The following is an 18,469-nucleotide window of genomic DNA, read 5'->3' on the forward strand; positions in this document are numbered from 1 at the left end:
TAAAGTTTTTATATCTTATGCCTTAGGTAAGCTATCTGCCTGATGGTTTTTATATTCATGGGGCCTACACTTAAAGTACAATACGTAGCGCTTACTGCATATTAAACTGTAGTGTATGAATTTAAAAATAACTTTTCTGTGGTGGTAGATTTCCAGCAATAACTTGTTAGCCCATGATTTACAGCATGTTGATTGTTTGTTTTGAATGTACATATGCACAAGGAAATCCAAGATTTGGGGCATCCTTTTTCTCCTTGTAAACTTCTAGGCTATGAGAAATTAGGCTCCCATCAAAAGGTAAAATATTCTGCTGTTAAGAGCAAATCATAAAATGCTTATTCTTGATTTTAAAATAGCTCTGAAAATATTTCTAAATCTAATGGAGAATGTTCAGACTAAGTATTACGTTTCACATAGTTTCCCTCTCATACTATACTGAGTATATTTTCCCATCAGAAAAACTTTGGCCATTTGTTCTTGGACCTTTTCACTTTCCTCTGCTATTGAATTGGATATTTGCAAATTAGATGTATTTGTGGTCCCTAATTTAATAATTGGCACTCCCATAATGTCCTCTATATGAGTATCTGAAAGTGCTTTGAAAACACTGGGCTGTATTTAGCATTCCTACTCCTGCACCTCTCTCCAGATACCTCTCCTTAACATCAGTAGTCCTTGCTCAGAATTCCCCAGGAGTTTTGTGGGTGTAAAGATTGCTGAATAGAGCCCCGTAGCCATTTAAATCTCCTAGCACCCTGTTGGAGTAGGTAAGTGTTATCACAGATTTTTACAGAAGAGAAAATTGAAGTTGAGTGATTCAGAACCTGATTTTCTAAAAGTTAAGGATACAAAATCTTGTTGTAACTGCATGTCTGATTTGCATGTACACTAACTGTGACTGCATGCAAATAGGTATTTGTATGTGGAAATGGCCATTTAAATGTATGGTTGACCATATTGCAAATGCATTTGTGTTTTCAACTTAGCACACCTTTTCTGTGCCTCATTATTAGAAAATCCGGTATGAAAGGGTGTTCTTTGAGCTGTCAATCACTCTTACTTCCTCTTGAAGTCGTGAGAACTAAGGGTGCTACCTACCTGTTGGATTGAGTCTGGAGTGATTTGCCCAAGGTCATACAGGAAGTCTGAGGCAGACTCAGGACTCTTGATTCCTGCTGCAGTTGGTTAAGCACCAAATAGCCTTCCCCACCCCCACTTTATAAAACAACCAAACCTAACCCCAAGTTAGATATCCTCACCCATTTTCTCATTTATGTATGTCTTTCCTTCTGTTTCTTTTTAAATATAGGGATAAAATATTCAAGTAATTTACAAAAACATCTATGCCTTGTTAAATTAACAATCCATGTCAGAGTTCTGAACCCAAACATTGTGCTATTGAATGAAAATTAGAATATGCAATGGGCCAGTGTAGCTCAGTTGTGCAAATGGAGTGAAACAGAACCATATACTTGAAACATGACTAAAACATTTTCATAAGAGCTTGGCTTCCATTTGGGCACCTAACTAAAACTGCCACATTTTCAAAGGTGTTCAGGCCCTGGCAGTTTCCGTTACTCAGGATAAATTAGGAGAATCGTCAGTGGAATCACACTTGTATAAAATTAGAATACCGTAAGTGACATTAAAATCAGGCCTGGACTGTATAAAACCGTAGGTTTGTATTACAGACCTGCACTATTGGTATCTGTACTGACTAAGTGGAAAGAAAGAAAGGCAGGCAGCCAGCTGGAGTATGTTATCCTGCATAACCATTCAAGGAACAGAAAAAATTCCATTGATGATATTCCCAGAAAATGAATAGTCTGTCTGAGCAGATGGTTTAACGCAGAGATGTGCTTGAACCAATGCATTGGTTCTGAACACCCCAAACTTTGGGAGTATTTGAAATCAGGATCTAATTTTGTCTCTTTCACTTCTTTTCTGTATCTGAGAACTCTCTTTTTAAAAATTAAAACTCTCAAGGCTTGTGATTTGGTTAGGAGAATAAACAGTTTTCCAGGAACTTACTATTGAAAAGTAAGGCTCTAGATTTTTCATGTTTCATGTTCAATATGGATCGCCTCCAGTTGCTGAGTGGCATACCCAGTCTCTGGGAAGCTGGTGAGTAAGTAAGACAGTTTTCTTCATCATTATATTCTCTTGGCAGATCCATGCAGGATTATTGATTGTATCTTTTTGGCAGATTCATGCAGGGCTGTTGATCCTATTTTGTGAGGTGTCTGCTCGCCTACATTTAAAGCCAGGTGATAAAGATCAGGGTAGGAGAGAGAAAAGCAATAAAGGGATACAATTGTTGACTCTTAAGTTATCTGTAATCATTAGAAATTGAGGAAGGTTATTGTAGCTAATGTGTATTTTTGATTAGCTTAAACCTTTAACAAAAGGGCTTTTTTTCTTGGTTGACAGCTGCTTGCAGTGGAAAACTGGAACAGCACACAGAGAGACGTGGAGTCATCTATAGTCCTTCCTGGCCACTAAACTATCCTCCAGCCATAAACTGCAGCTGGTACATCCAAGGAGATCACGGAGATATGATAACAATTAGGTATGATTTGTAGTGTTCTGTTGAGATGACAGATTGCTTTGCTGAAATGAATTATAAGAGCTTGTGTAATATGCTAATATGAAGTTATCTAAAAGAACTGTAAAAATTATAGAGCTTTTGTGCTAAGAAATTTGTGATTGATGCTTGGTGAAATATAATTGCAAGTCAGGAGGATCCTCTCATTTAAAAGATATCACGTAGTCTATTTAGGTATCTTAGGTAATGAGAGAGCCCCATTACTGTAGTATTGAGTCCCTCACAATTTTTTTAATGCACTTATCCTTACAGTACTGCTGTGAGGTAGGGAAGTATTATGATTCCCATTTGGTAGGTGGGGAGCTAAGGCACAGGGAAACTAGTTTGGTCACATCAGCTGAACAATCATTTTGCCCCTTTCTCTACATTTTAATGGGAATGGAGACATGAGACTTGGATTAGGGTAGGGTTTGAGTTTAAGGTTGAATGAATGTTAGGACTCATGTCTGAAGACAACAAAATCTTGAGTTTTTCCTCTGAGATATCTGCTTTAGTTAGCAGAAATCTTATGATGTCAGCGAGATATGATCCATTTTAGGGAAACTGGACAGCTCCCAATTTTGGATTACTGTAGAGGGGTGGTTTAGATCTGGGGACTAGGCTACAAAACTACTTCCCATCTTACATTCATAGTTGGGAGAGTTTGAATTTCAGGTTGTTATTCAGACTCATGTCTGATCTAAGGCCATTCTCAGTAGTCACATAAGGAGAAAAATCCACAGATGGCAGAACTGAGCATGGTATACATGATTTTCCTGTTTACTCAGAGGTCTGGTTAATAACCCCTTACAGATGTCCAGGTTAGCATCCACATTGTTAGCAATAATGTAAATTATATTGGTATGTGGCAGTGGGAAACTGACTCCTTTACCAAGCAGTAACTAAAGCAGAAACAGTGCTTAACATGGTCTGAAATAAGTTGGAGGGGTCTATTATAATCTGGGAGCAGCAGCTTTGGTAAGTCGGTGCTTAAAGTGAGTTGTTTGGCTCAATTTTATTTTTATTTATATATTTATTTGGTCTGCAACCCCTTGCAAGTGCTCCATCCCCCCCCCATTATAAATAAAGACACACACTTTAAGCACTGGGTATAAATACAGAAGGCCAGTTTTTCAAACAAGTCTTTTAAAATAGTCCAAAAGAATTTTCCAGCAACCTATTTGCATGCTTTCCCACCTACCATTTGCATAGGGAAATACACATTAGTGCAAAAACTATTATGCAATAAGTGATGATAATGCAGGCAAGATCACCAATTTTATAGGTTCATTTTCTAAAGCCCATTTGAAAATTAGGCTCACAGAGGTGTTTAAGATTCTCACAACAAAACAAAGAAAGGGGGCCTTTTCTGTAATTATGTCACAAAGTAATTTTGTATGTAACTGATGGTTCAACATGTCATCACTGCTCCATTAAATTAACATTCAGCAAAGCAAGTATTTCCTGTTATTTAGCACTTCCGAAAATAAGCAATTACCATTAAAGAGTTAGCATTGATGACATAATTTCAGCCCTTTCTGGGAAAGCACTCTTAATAAAAGAAGCACACACACACACGAAAAGGATACTTTGAACTCTAATGTTCACATACTGTGAAAATACTTTAGTTTTCTGTGCTAATCACAGTATCCACTTCAGACGAAGAACTGTTGGGTTTTTTTTTAAAGCCATTTTTTTGTTTTTAATACTCCTGTGTTTGACACCATCTGCTGAGTTGTAAGCTCAGCTGCCTAAAAGGACTGCAAACCTCTTCAACTGCAGATGCTCTACAATTAAAAAGAAGTCTGCTGTAGACGGAATAATAGAAGGGTTCCTTCTTCCATTGTTTGAAATAGGAACTAATTATAATAAACAAGCAAATGCATACCTGCCAGCATTTGAGATCCACAAGTAGGTATATACTTTCAAACTCCATTAAAATATACTGGACTAGGAGAGTGAGCTTGTAAACAGAGACTGTTGGAAAGTAGGAGGAAATGCACTAATGAAATTAGAACTTTGCTTTAGGTGTACAGATGGCAGAAGAATCTAAAGTAGGTTTATATGGAAGTGTTCATTAAAAAAATACTTGGCCAAATTCAACCCTGATGTAACTATTCACAACTCTGTTGCAGTCTACCTAGGCATTATTTAATGAAAATACTGTTGTTTGTATTTTGATAGCCCTCCCCTAGCAGCTTCCAGGCTGATTTGGGGCCCCCAAATAGTCAGTAACAAAGAATTTGAAGTAACGGGGGAAGGATGACTATGGAAATGGTAGTAATATGTTTCCATAAGTCAGACATGTGCAGAGCTATATGGTTTTGAGTTGTTGTTTTTATGTAAAGAGCTAGCAGTGTTTGGTTTTTGTCACTAGAGTAATCAGATGGGATTTAAACACACAGGGCCAATGTCTGCCCTAAGATTCACATGTACAAGTTTCATTGAGGACAATGGGAGCCTTGTGTGTATGTCCAAGGGAACAGTTTGGTTCACTGGTGACAGATGGGTTAAGACGTTTTGTTTAAATAGCTGCTCTTCTGACTTAAAGTGACTCATACGAATATTACTTTGCATCTTATGCACAACATTTCATTTTAAGATCTCTAAGCACTTTACAACTATTAATGCATACAGTAAGCTAGAAGGCTTGCAGTATTATCCCCATTGTACGTATGAGGAGACTGAGAAATAGGCAGGGTAAGTGACTTGCTCAGAGTCACATAGCATGGCCATAGCAAAGTGGAGAATAGAATCCAGGTGTTCAGATTTTATTGCTTTCACCACCAGACATGCTCCTTCCCTAACATTCTCAATAAAAGGTGTGGAAGGGGCAAACTGACGTTGTCGCTTTTCTTGATTCAATAAGTTTTTTGGATTTTAGAAAAAAAAATCCTGTGTGCTGTATTAAACTAGCTGTATTTCCTTTTATCTTCAGTTCTGACTGCCAGCAAGAGCAGCGTTACAACATAGGATAGTTGGGGTACACCAAGAATCACTAATGGATGAAATTACAGTTGCAAGTAGTTATGGTAAACAAAATCATTGCAGTCTGGGCCAGTTTATTCTAAACCTGTTGTTCAGCAGCTTCCAATAAAACAGTGCCCTGTTCTACATATGGATGAAGGAGATTGTCTCCCAAGGGCATTCCCCTTGAACACTTTGTTTTAATATTTTCCTCTCATATGTTTGTATTGATTTTCCTCAGCTGCTTACCTTTTCATGATTTCCCTTTTCCCTTCCATAGTTTATTTTTCAGACTCAGCAGAGACAGGTTCAAAAGTCAGAAAATATGTTTGCTTTTTAAGCTGCAGGCAAGAGCAGCTGGCCTTCAAGAATCTCTACAATCTGCATTTAGGATAACAAATTACTACTTGTAACCACTATCCTTAGTATTTTAAGCTTAGATGGCATTTTTGTTTTATTTGCTAGGTAATCTGCTTTGATCTGTTTGCTATCCCTTAAAATTCATCTTTTGTAGTTCATAAATTTGTTTTTGTTTTTGTCTAAAACCCAGTGTGTGGAATTCATAACTGGGGAGCAAAAAGCTATTGCATATCTCTCGCCACATTGAGGGAGGGGATGAATATCATGAGTTTATGCTGTATAGTTCTCTGTGCAGCGCAAGATGGTATAATTTTGGGTTTATCCTCTAGAGGGGGTGTGCGCTTGAGTACTGGGCAATTCCTTAGCTGAGCCTTCTTATGCAGAGCTGATATCAGTGTCTCTGTGTTTCTGCAGCCGGGTGTGTCCCTACCTGTGTGCTGGTGAAAGTGTGAGACTGGGAGTGGGTCTGCAGCTTGTCACATCATTACAGGGTGAAAGGGAGCCCAGGCTGGTGGGTCAGGCAGGCTCAGTGGTACTCCAGTTGCAGGTGATACCCCGGAAGGAGGGGGGGGGAACCTGTCACACCCTCCTTAACCATTTTGGAGTGCATATCTTTTATCTGGTTTTGCTTTAGTAGTACAAGTCATCTGGCTTGTGAAAATTCAGCAAAGGTTCTTTTGAAATTCCTATTCAGGCCATCACAGTACAGGAAGCAGCTTTTAAAACTAGGGCCTGTTCCTGCAAACCCTTACTTATCTGAGGTTTCAGAGTAGCAGCCGTGTTAGTCTGTATCCGCAAAAAGAAAAGGAGGACTTGTGGCACCTTAGAGACTAACAAATTTATTTGAGCATAAGCTTTCGTGAGCTACACCTCACTTCATCAGATGCATTCAGTGGAAAATACAGTGGGGAGATTTATATACATAAAGAACATGAAACAATGGGTGTTACCATACACACTGTAATGAGAGTGAACAGGTAAGGTGAGCTATTACCAGCAGGAGAGTGGGGGGGAAAAGCCTTTTATAGTGATAATCAAGGTGGGCCATTTCCAGCGGTTGACAAGAACATCTGAGGAACAGTTGGGGGGGGGAATAAATATGGGGAAATAGTTTTACTTTGTGTAATGACCCATCCACTCCCAATCTTTATTTGAACTCTAGGGTACAGATGTGGGGACCTGCATGAAAAACCCTCTCAGCTTATTTTTACCAGCTTAGGTTAAAACTTCCCCAAGGTACAAACTATTTTACCTTTTGTCCCTGGACTTTATTGCTGCCACCTCCAAGCGTCTAACAAATATAACAGGGAAAGAGCCCACTTGGAAACGTCATTCCCCCAAAAATCCCCCCAAGCCTTACACCCCCTTTCCTGGGGAAGCCTTGATAAAAATCCTCACCAATTTGAATAGTGAACACCTTGGATCTTAAGAACAATGAAAAAGCAATCAGGTTCTTAAAAGAAGAATTTTAATTAAAGAAAAAGTAAAAGAATCACCTCTGTAAAATCAGGATGGTAAATACCTTACAGGATAATCAGATTCAAAACATAGAGAATCCGTCTAGGCAAAACCTTAAGTTACAAAAAGACACAAAAACAGGAATATACATTACGTTACAGTGTGTATGGTAACACCCACTGTTTCATGCTCTCTATGTATATAAATCTTCCCACTGTATTTTCCACTGAATGCATCCGATGAAGTGAGCTATAGCTCACGAAAGCTTACGCTCAAATAAATTTGTTAGTCCATAAGGTGCCATGAGTACTCCTTTTCTTTTTACTAATCTGAGTAATCCATGAAAAGGAATGGGAGTGCTTCCTGTCATCCACGTGAGGCAGGTAAATGTTATCCTCATTTTGTAAGAGGGGGGCAAATTCTAGGAGAGGTTTAAGGCATGATTTTCCAGAGGTGCTGAACACCCACCATTCCCATTGCCTTCAGTTGGAATTGCAGATGTTATCCTCAGCCTTGACAGGCAGGCTGTTTGTGTCTTACTTGAGGTTACACAGGAAGTCGATTGTTGAACTGGAAAGAGACAAGACTTCCTGAGTCCCAGGTCCTTGCTCTAAACAGTTAAACAGGATTTTTTTTAATGAGCCAATTAAGCCATCAGCTGTGTTCACAATCTGCCCTTGCTGAGAGAGTTTGCCAAATAGGAGTGACTTCTCTTGCTTAATTGGCTGTTCTGTTTTATATTGAGCCAGTGCTTTGCTGATCTATCCATAATATTTATTCTGGATTTTTAATGGATTTTCAGGGCCAAGTTAGGTACTTAACTTTTTCTCTCTTCTTTTATCACAATGGTTGGACCTTTTGTGTGTTACTGTCCCATGTTCATTTTTGTGCTGGACCCAGTCTTTGTTTTTCTTTCCAACTTTTAAGAGTTTGGGTTTTTAATATTTTTATTGTGTAGTTGTTCACACCTAAATCACTTCCAAAGGGGTGTAGAGGATTCTTTATACATAATATTGTATAACTAAATTTTGGCTGTACACTGCTGCTTTAAGTCCAAGCAGTAAAAGAGCTCAGCAGAGCCTTGGCTTCTTAGACAGCATGTTTTTTTTAACTTACAGCAGTTGCAATGAATGTTGATGTTAAGCTGGTTTAATGCAGTTATTCGCAGTGACGTGTGGATATTAGAAAGTCATTGGGAAAATGTCATTATTGGCCATTTCTTCCTTTTTGGAGCAATTTTGCAGACAGTATACATTATACCGTCAATTCTGTAATTTACAGTAAGCTCACTCGATCCCTGCTGTGTATCAAAGTAGTATTTAGTGATGTGATATATTGGTGAAAAGAACATGTGCTTTACCTATTTCTTGCAGAATTCTAGGAAAGCAGAGTTACAGCTGTCTTTCCATCAAGTCACATTAGAATTTTTTTGGTCCTCAAAAATTGAATGTCCCCAGTGTCATTTAGTGGGATATTTTTAATAGGTAGAACCTTGTAGTTTATTTAGAATTGATTATAAAAGTTCAGCAATAAAAACAGACATTTCAGAAGGAAAGGCCAAATTTCACACTGTCATGCCCATCCCTCCATGCCTTTCTTGATTTCGTTGGGGATGTATCACTGTTAATGAGGAGAGTTGGAGGCCCAAGTCATTTAAAAAAGATAACTTGCTTTGAAATAGAGAGTAACTTTTAACCTTTTTATTAGTTAACCAGAAAAAATAAGAAGTGATTTATTGGCTCAGTTGAAGGCTGCAAACTCTCTCAGGGGCTGTAAATTCATTAGCTTCCTTCATGTCCATTTCCTAAGAATGTATGAAATGAATCTGTGTTATGTGTACGCATTGGTGGTGTGAGCCTCTCCTCCCCTCTTCTATTTGTTATCATTAGCCATTCAACTGCCAGGCTGACCCTGCTGATAAAAGGATTACACTATAGGTTGAGAGAGTTCAGTTGAATCAAGTCTCTAGATTAGTAAATCTTATGGTTCATAGGTGGCAGGATTTTAAAAAAAAAAATGGACTCTGGTAGCAGCACAAGATCACATTACCGGTGGTGAAAGATTGGAAATTGTGGAGGTCTGGCAAATTAATGTGGCAGAAACTTCCCATGCAAAGATTCTTGCCTTTGTGATCGGCTTTCTAAGTAGTAAACCGATTATGATCTGTACACAAAATCTAATATTTAGTTGCAAAGTACAACTTGGTACTAGTTCACACACATCAGCTTTGTTGGTCTCAACTCAATCGACAATTAAATTAGGTAGTGCAAAACTTATTTCTATCCCAGCATGCAGACAGTTGAACTTGTTAGGAAGCTTAAGGGGAAACTATTTTTGGAGTGCAAACCCTCCATTCTCAGCAATATCCCTTTAAGGAATGACACATTTTACAGTTTGCAGGAGACTGTTCAAGGCTGAAAATTACTTTCCTTTTACCTCTTTTTATTGCCAGCACAGGTACGAGTTAGACCCTTGTTACTATATCTCTTGTTTATATGATTTAGTAATAAACTAAACCCAAAATTTACATGTCCTGTGGCAGTTTTTTAAACTGTTTATTCCACAATATTTTTTCCAAACTGTAATTTGCTAGATGCTGATATTTGGGATATGAAGGTTTAGAAGGAAATTGCTGAAGGGAAGACTTAATACGTTCTGCATCTGACCTTTCCATATGCTAGAATGGCTGTTTCCAAGAGACATGCTTCTTCATGGCCCCTTTGAAAGAATAGTTGCTCACAAATACAATTCTGCCTCTGCACCAGTATACTTATCCTATGATTTAAGGGGAGGGATGGTCTTGTGGCTAAGTATGGGGCATGGAGTTGAAAGCCTAGGTTCTATCCTGCGGCTGCCTCTGACTGACTGTGTGGGATTGAGGAAGATCACTTAACCTCTCTGCATCTCATGTTCTCTGTCGAAAAATGAGGATAAAGATACTTCCCTAGCTCACAGAATTGTGATAATTAACTGAAAGACTTTTTATTAGTAATGCATCTTGAGATCCTCACATGGAAACCATCTTACAAGTATAAGGTGCTGTTAATTACAGGCCCTTGGTATATTGCAGAACTCTATCATCTGCAGAACATAGACTTATGGCAAGAGTAGGATAAGTTGACAGTGTAGGGTAACTCTAGTTCTGACTCTTCTGGGTGTTTTTTCTTTGTGCATACCTTAAACATAGTGTTGTTGAAATTTCTTCATTTTAAATTACTAGAATTAAATGTAAGGCAGGACTCAAGAAGGACAAATTTTGGGGATCATCAAGATTAATTAATCACATTACTGGAGAATTCTAATTAATCATAGAAATTAGAGATAAAAAGGACCTAATAAGTGATCGGGTCCATCTCTCTCATGTTATGCAGGATTGTTCCCTTCAATATATTTTTCTAGTGAGTTTTTATCCCTTTATGACTGAGCCTCTGCTACCTCACTTGATGGATTGCTTCACAGGCTAACAGATATTCTTGTTGTTTATTCATAATTTTCTCTTTGCTAGTTTCATCCCAATACTTCTATTTATAGGCAGTTTGCATCATTCTAAACAATTTCTTTCTTGCTTTTTCTTGTTTGCATATCCATCTTTCATCATCACTAAGAAAGCTCTGGAAGGACATACAGGACAGAAATCATTTTAATTTACCTTTTGTGAATATTCTGCCTTCCCATCCTGGCAGTGAAAATCTCTGGCACTATCTGCTTTACTAAATCCATTGGTTACAAGGATTTAATAGTATCACTGGTATTGGAGAATGATGAGTTTTTGGGTTGTATCTTGCAAACTAGAGGGTGACAGAAAACATCACAGAAGGAAAGGATTTGAAAAAGGTGAATTAAAGCATTTCAGTGCTGATTTGTCCTCTGTCACCTAAGATAGTTCTGGGACACTGCACATATATTACTAGTCTTCTCTCTGTTTTCACTTCAGTTTCGTGCTTTTAACTCCCCCCTCTCTTTCCATTCTCTTGATGCCATGTCCTCTTTCTTGCTAATCATACATCTTTGTCATTGGCCTTTTTTGGATATTGTGTATGCATAAAAAAAGAAGGATGATTGCAGTTTGAGATTCCTGGCTGGAGTGAATTCTTTCGTCTTCATGGCAGCTGCACTTCTCCTTGCCCCAAAGAAAATGGTTTGGTTTACTTATAGTTTTCTGATATTGTGGAGTTAGGTTTCTGACATTAATTCCAGAAGGTCGTAGTCTACCATTTATCTTTTCATGGAGCTTCCTCTGATATCCATGAAAGTTTCTATGTAGAATGTGACCCATCTTTTTGGTAAGGCTTTCTCCATTTCTAAGAATTCTCAGTCTACAATGTTATGTGGTTGGGGTATTATGTTAAGTTTTAACATGCTAGCCTTGGGTAATCCCATTTCAGTATGCAACAGGGAAACAAAACATGGTTTTGGTATCTTGGGTGTGTTTTTTGTGACAGCGACACACACATTTTCTCTCAAGGGGATAGCCCCAGGGTCCTGGCCAACACTTCCTCTCTCAAGGAGGCAAAGTTGTATTGTCTAGGGCTGTTATGATTTTTGTGGAGTACTTACGTGATTCTGGAAAGAATGGATTAGAGGAACTGTTCTGCATTCCCTTTGCCTTTGCGCAGGCCAAAGAGTTGGTTGTTTCCCCCTTCCCAATACCTTTGGGGTTCTTTACACAGCTCCCTATTGTTCTTTGCCCAAGAAGGGTTTTATTTATTCAGAGTTCTTAAGGCCAGAAGGAATCATTATGATCATCTAATCTGTCCTGAATAGCACAGGCTGTAACTTGTGGTTGACTAGAGTATTTCTTTTAGAAAGGCATCCAGTCTTGATTTAAAAACTTCAAGCGACTAAAAATCCATCATTTTACCCTGTCAGGGGGGTTCTTTTAGCCTGGTGTTCATGTAAATTGATTTGACAATAAGCTTTGTATATTATTGTGGGGTTTTTTGTATATGGGCCTTGAGCCTCTGGTGTGGGTGCATTTTCTAAATGGAAAAATGATGACAGCCATGGTTGCCTGCACAGTCACTGCACTATGAGTGTGTAACTTATTCCTATGAGATATTTGGGATGTGAAAGGCTGTGTCCTTAAATCCAGATTTTATCCTCTTTCATTTGTGTTTTCTTTGCTCCTGGCAGTTTTAAGAACTTTGACTTGGAGGACTCTCAGAAATGTGCAGTAGACTGGCTGATGATTGGCCCCTCTTCCAAGAAGGAAGAGTACAGAGTATGTGGATCCTCCATACCACCCTCCTTTATCTCTGCACGGGATCATGTCTGGATATTTTTCCACTCAGACACATTGAGTTCGGGACAGGCTCAGGGATTTCGCCTTTCCTACATCAGAGGTAAAATCTCTGTACAGTTTTAATGAATTTTGTTGGACTATTCAGAAATACTTTACCACCCTGACCCCAAATCCTGTGACAAAAGTGGCTTCTGTTGACCAAAGTCTTTTGTAAATGCTGATGAGTCATTAGAAGCTTGTATATTTTCACCATTTGGCTTTATTAGAGAATTCTTCTGGTGGAGAGCTGGACCAAGAGTCAGTGGCTGCACACTGGGATAAAATATTAGAACTAACACATGGCATCAGATGTTTCTAAAAGTTTTAATATTTTTTTTCTCCCCACAGGAAAAATAGGCCAGACTATTTGCCAGTCTGATGAATTCCATTGTGTAAACGGCAAGTGCATTCCCAACACTTGGAAGTGTAATTCCATGGATGAGTGTGGGGATAACTCGGATGAGAGAAACTGCACCATCCCTCCAACAGAGCCTCAGTCTAGCATTTGTCCCTCAGGAACATTCCAATGTAGCATAGCCCATTCCACCAAGTGCTTGATAAATGAGTTGAGATGTAATTCAGTTAAAGACTGTAGTGATGGTTCAGATGAAGCTAACTGCCCTGATCTTTCATGTGGCAAAAGACTGGGTAATTTTTATGGGTCTTTTGCTTCCCCAGATTTGTTCCGTGCAGATCACAGCCGGACAGACCTGCGCTGCACTTGGTATGTGGACACACAAGATAATCGGCATGTCCTCTTGCAGCTTGATTTACAGTTAGGGTACAATGACTATGTAAAGGTGTATGATGGCATTGGAGAGAGAGGTGATAAATTAATGCAAACTCTTTCATATCACAACAACAGGCACTTGGTGAGTGTGGAGTCCTCAAAGGGTCAGCTCACCATTTCATATCATGCCAGATCAAAGAGTACTGGCCATGGATTCAATGCAACTTATCAGGTGAAAGGTTACTGCCTTCCGTGGGAACACCCTTGTGGAAGTGATGAGGAGTGTTTCACAGATAAGCAGCATTGTGATGGTTGGTGGCACTGCCCAAATGGCAAAGATGAAGAGAACTGTCCAGCTTGCCAGAAAAATGAATACCCATGCGAAGGAAACAGTGGACTGTGTTATTCAATACTTGACCGATGTAATAACCAAAAGAACTGTCCAGATGGCTCAGATGAAAAGAACTGCTTTACATGCCAGCCAGGAAACTTTCACTGTGGCACAAATCTGTGTATCTTTGAGACTTGGCGCTGTGATGGCCAAGAAGACTGCCAGGATGGAAGCGATGAACATAATTGTCTGGTTATAGTGCCCAGAAAAGTCATCACAGCTGCTCTGATTGGGAGTCTTGTGTGTGGCTTGCTGTTGGTGATAGCACTGGGTTGTGCATTTAAACTCTACTCACTAAGGACCAGGGAATACAGGTGAAAATCTTGTATGTTCATAATGTCCTAACTTTACTAGGTGAGCCTTTCTTTCAGTCACTTTAGGGGAAAGAATAAAATATCCATTCAAGTGAATTTTGAAACACACAGTAAAACTAAGCCAGGGTCCAATGAAACTGATGGGATTTAAAAAATGGTCACTGTGCTGTTTTTTCGCAGTGAGAGCTAATGGCCTACATTTTGGCAAGTAGCTATTTGACTGTCTCTTCCTCTATATTTACTGAGTAATATGCCGGTATCCTATACAGTTGGTTCTTTTGCATCTCTCAGCATCCTAGTGAAGAGAAGGGTTACAGTGGAGTTACCTTTACTTCTGTTGTTATGAAAACATCTATTTTAATGTAGTACTGCCCTGCTGGCTGATGACACTAGCCCTGAGGGAACTGGGAGAGAAGACTCTGTTTTTAGAAATGTCTGTCTGTGTAATTTTTGTGGGTTCCTTACCCATTATACTCTGGTTCTGTTGGTTTCAGAGCATTTGAAACCCAGATGACTCGTCTTGAGGCAGAGTTTGTACGACGTGAGGCTCCACCTTCCTATGGGCAGCTCATTGCACAAGGACTTATCCCGCCAGTTGAAGATTTCCCTGTTTACAATGCATCGCAAGTAAATGGTTTCATTCTACATTCAAACTATCAAAAATTGGATAGACTGAATGAATCTGAAGCAACAGTAACAATGAAATCACTTTAATTTATGGAAATGCTCTTGTAACAACATGTATTTGACTTCCTCTGTACTGAAGAATTGCAGTTATACATTTTTGTGATCGAGCTAAGTTTTCTAGTTAGATGGGGACTCATCAGTATGTTGAAAGCTAAATGGATAAAAAAAGTTTTACATCAAAATAGCAATAAATAGACAAATATCAAACTAAAACAGAAAGGAGACCAGCATTTCAATCTGAAAGTACAAAGGACTTTCTTTTGCATAGAAAATACAATAAGGAGTGTGGGCATTTGTCTTCTGAAAAATTCTGGAGTTATTTTTAGTAACAAATGCAAAGTTTATTAACAAAAAGTTCTGTTGTATTTTTGTACTCTCCCATATCTGCCTTTCTCTCTCTCTCTGTCAAATGCATTTCACTCCCTATTGTGATAACTTCATGACCTGACACAGCACTTGTAATTATGTAAGCAGAGGGGAGGTTTGAGGCATCAACTGTTATCAAGTTCTCCTGTCATTGCCTGTGAGACAGGATTCAGTGGACCAATAGTGTGGTCCAGTATGGCAAATCCTACATCTAACCATGCTGAGTTGATTGCTGGGGTCAGAGGTGGGGTTGTTAAATGCAAATGGTGAGAAAAATTTCTGGAGGAAAGAAGTTTGATGCAGACTGAGCAGTCTTTGGCTTGATTTTTAAGCAGGAGTTTAAGCTTAAACTGTAACCTTTCCATCTGAGTAGCATTCTTAAGAGTCAGATGGAGAATTTAGTGGGCAGGACAGTCTTAGATATTTGATAGTGTTCTCCAATGGAAACATCAAGAAATTACAGTTTCTTGGTTCTGTTTTATAGGCATCTGTGCTGCAGAACATCCGAACAGCAATGAGGAGACAGATGAGACATCACTCATCGAGACGAAATTCATCTCGGAGGCGCTTGGGCAGACTCTGGAACAGACTGTTCCACAGGCCACGAGTGAGAGGGCAGATCCCACTCTTAACACCTGCGCACACTTCCCAAACAACACTGGGTGATGGAATTATCAATCACACAGAAGGGAATATCCAGAATCCCTCACCTTCCCCTGAGGGACCTAATTCAGAGGCAGAGACTTATGGCCAGGCTAGAGGGCTCCAAGAAGCTGGAAATAGCATTTTGCAGCCAGAGACTGAAGCCACAGAGCCATCACCCTCTAGTGTTTTATCTAATACTTGCACGGCTGCACAGGCAGAGCCTGAGACTGGACACAGTGACAAATCTTCAGGGGCTGAGGAGACCTCCAGCACTGAGCTTAAACAAACCAAGAGGGTGGATTCAGGAAAAGCTTTCAGAGACCCTTTGACTGAAAGTGTTACAGAAACACTCCGTGGAGGATCGGTGTCCAGAAGGACTGTCGCAGAGAACAGTAATTTAAACAGGAGTCATCCGCTGAGTGAAGAGCCACGTAGATTACCCTTAAAAAAATGGGAGTCCAATTACTCAGACCGCCCTATGAATGTTTGTATTCAGGTGGATGGAGAGCAGCGATGTTGCCCTCATTCCTATCGGGAAGAACCTTTGGGTATTCATGCGGCTTGTTGCCATTCTGTGGAAGTGCCAATGCTAGAGTCCTCTACTCCCCTCTCAGAAATCAATCCCAGTGATGATGAATCATTACTAGTTTGCTAATGACATTTTGTTTTGGCCCTGTAGATTTTGTAACTTTAAAATGTACATTGCAGTGCGCACTGATTATAACCGACACATCCGTGCTTTCAGCATAGTCTGTTAGAACCAATGTGCATTTATCCCAGAGGCAGTAGAATACCTATGACAAGACTGTGGGACAAATTTTGTCTTTGTTGATATGCCTGAAACTCAAGTGGGGTAAAAACGGGCCAATGTTTGTGTTCAGGGGCCAAGAGTGAGTGAGAATCTATTGTCACAATTTGTGAGTATTTCCATCCTCCTTTGTTTCTTCTGTGCATTTATTCACTTTCACTTTGCAATCAGGGAATTTTAGTTTGTTCAGTTTAAAGTCACTTACTATTGACATTAATGTGCTAGAGAGAAATCAGTTGGCAGTCTGTGTAGGCGTCAGTCACAGGGAATTACAACTGTCGGTATTCAGCTAGAGAAATCAAATTGTTGTCTTTTTAGTTTATTGGTTTTAATTAAAAAATGTTTACACAATACATTTAGCAAAAGTCAAATCCCTATGGCTCCTCTTTCTCTTTTGTGAAAATTACCACCTTTTTCTCCATTCCCTTCAGAAGTGTATTGTTGGCCATAGATATCCAAAAGCATCCATTGCAACCAAAGTTTTTGTATTCTGCATACAGAGAAGAATCAGGTTTTTTATCTGCCATAACTTGATAATAACAAATTAGCCATGTAAACGATAAACTGGGGTGCATTGAGCCCCATTTACAGCAACACATTTATATTATCATATATTTTACCATATTCACAATGGTTTTGTTAAGTTTGAATTTTTTTTTCTTCTCTTTTTTTAAGCTCTTAGTATCATGCCATTTTAGGGCATGGTCTAGAGCAGTGGTGGGCAACCTGCGGCCTGTGGGCTGCATGCAACTCTTCAGGGTAATCCACTGGCAGGCCGTGAGACAGTTTGTTTACATTGACTGTCCGCGGGCACTGCCGCCGATAGCTCCCAGTGGCTGCGGTTCGCTGTTCCTGGACAATGAGAGCTGCAGGAAGCAGCACGGGCTGCAGGGACATTCTGGCCGCTGCTTCCTGCAGCTCCCATTGGCCAGGAACGGCGAACTGCGGCCACTGGGAGCTGCAGCCGGCCGTGCTTGCGGATGGGCAATGTAAACAAACTGTCTCGCAGCCTGCCAGCGGATTACCCTGACGGGCCGCAGGTTGCCCACCACTGGTCTAGAGAATTAATCAGTGCTTCCACTCTCTCATTAGCTACAGTGGGAGTTGCAGTTAGTGGATTTTTTAATGGTATGCTCATTCTTTTGTTGTTCTTTTAGATATATGCTAGTTGAAAAGATCTGTACCATTTTCAAAACTGAAAATGTGCAGACATCTAAGTAGTTTGGGTAGACCCCTGTGCCTTTTGCTTTTTAAAATTTTAATTAAAAACAGCAAAGCTATTTAACTAGGAGATGTGGTGATGTTGCCTAGATAGGAGTGACTCACTACAGAAAAACAAAAATTATCTGGTGAAATCTTGGCTCTGTTGAAGTGAATGGGAGCTCTGCTATTGAATCCAAAAGAGCCAGGATTTCACCCGTGTTTTAATGTACCATTTCTACTTTAGTTTTCCTCTTCTGAAGAAGCACATAATTTTAAAAAATACAGTCAGCAATTTTTTTTAGACTGGAGAAAGTAAGTTCGTTGCCACTCCTTTATAGGGAAGCAGGTGCAGGATGGTGTGTCTCAGTACTCTGAGACCTGTCTACTACTGTAGGACAGCTTCCAGTTAGGAAGTGAATAGGAGCCTTAACTCCAGATTGTGCTGACACAGTTATTAATTGCTCTTCTATTAAAACTACACAAGATTTAACCTGAGCTGCACAATCCAAATAGTCTTTAACTCCTGCAGGTCACTTGAATGTGATGGGAGTTGAGACTGTGCAGTGAAGGGTGAATGAACACCTGAGTGTCAAGATGTTTGACCTTTTAATGGGCTATATTCTGCCCTGGATCTTTTTACAGAACTCCCAGTGGGAGTCCCAGCCAAGAAATGAG

General features: G+C 39.6%; 1 protein-coding gene across 2 annotated transcripts in view; it reads left to right on the plus strand.

The window, feature by feature from the left end:
• The window catches only part of LRP3 (LDL receptor related protein 3), a 29,843-nt gene extending 12,351 nt beyond the window's left edge, over positions 1-17,492 (plus strand). The window contains exons 3-7 of one of the 2 annotated variants that reach the window (XM_073307870.1): positions 2,431-2,569; positions 12,503-12,711; positions 12,999-14,085; positions 14,580-14,712; positions 15,623-17,492. In XM_073307870.1, the coding sequence (XP_073163971.1) occupies positions 2,431-2,569; positions 12,503-12,711; positions 12,999-14,085; positions 14,580-14,712; positions 15,623-16,438 (2,384 nt within the window). In that variant the 3' untranslated portion in view covers positions 16,439-17,492. Of the gene's footprint in view, positions 1-2,430; positions 2,570-5,538; positions 5,617-12,502; positions 12,712-12,998; positions 14,086-14,579; positions 14,713-15,622 lie in introns of those variants that run through there. The other variant, XM_073307871.2, reaches the window with a different exon arrangement.
• The last annotated feature ends 977 nt before the right edge of the window (positions 17,493-18,469 follow it).

This window comes from Lepidochelys kempii, chromosome 12 (assembly GCF_965140285.1).
Source record: "Lepidochelys kempii isolate rLepKem1 chromosome 12, rLepKem1.hap1, whole genome shotgun sequence".
Classification (NCBI taxonomy): domain Eukaryota; kingdom Metazoa; phylum Chordata; order Testudines; family Cheloniidae; genus Lepidochelys; species Lepidochelys kempii.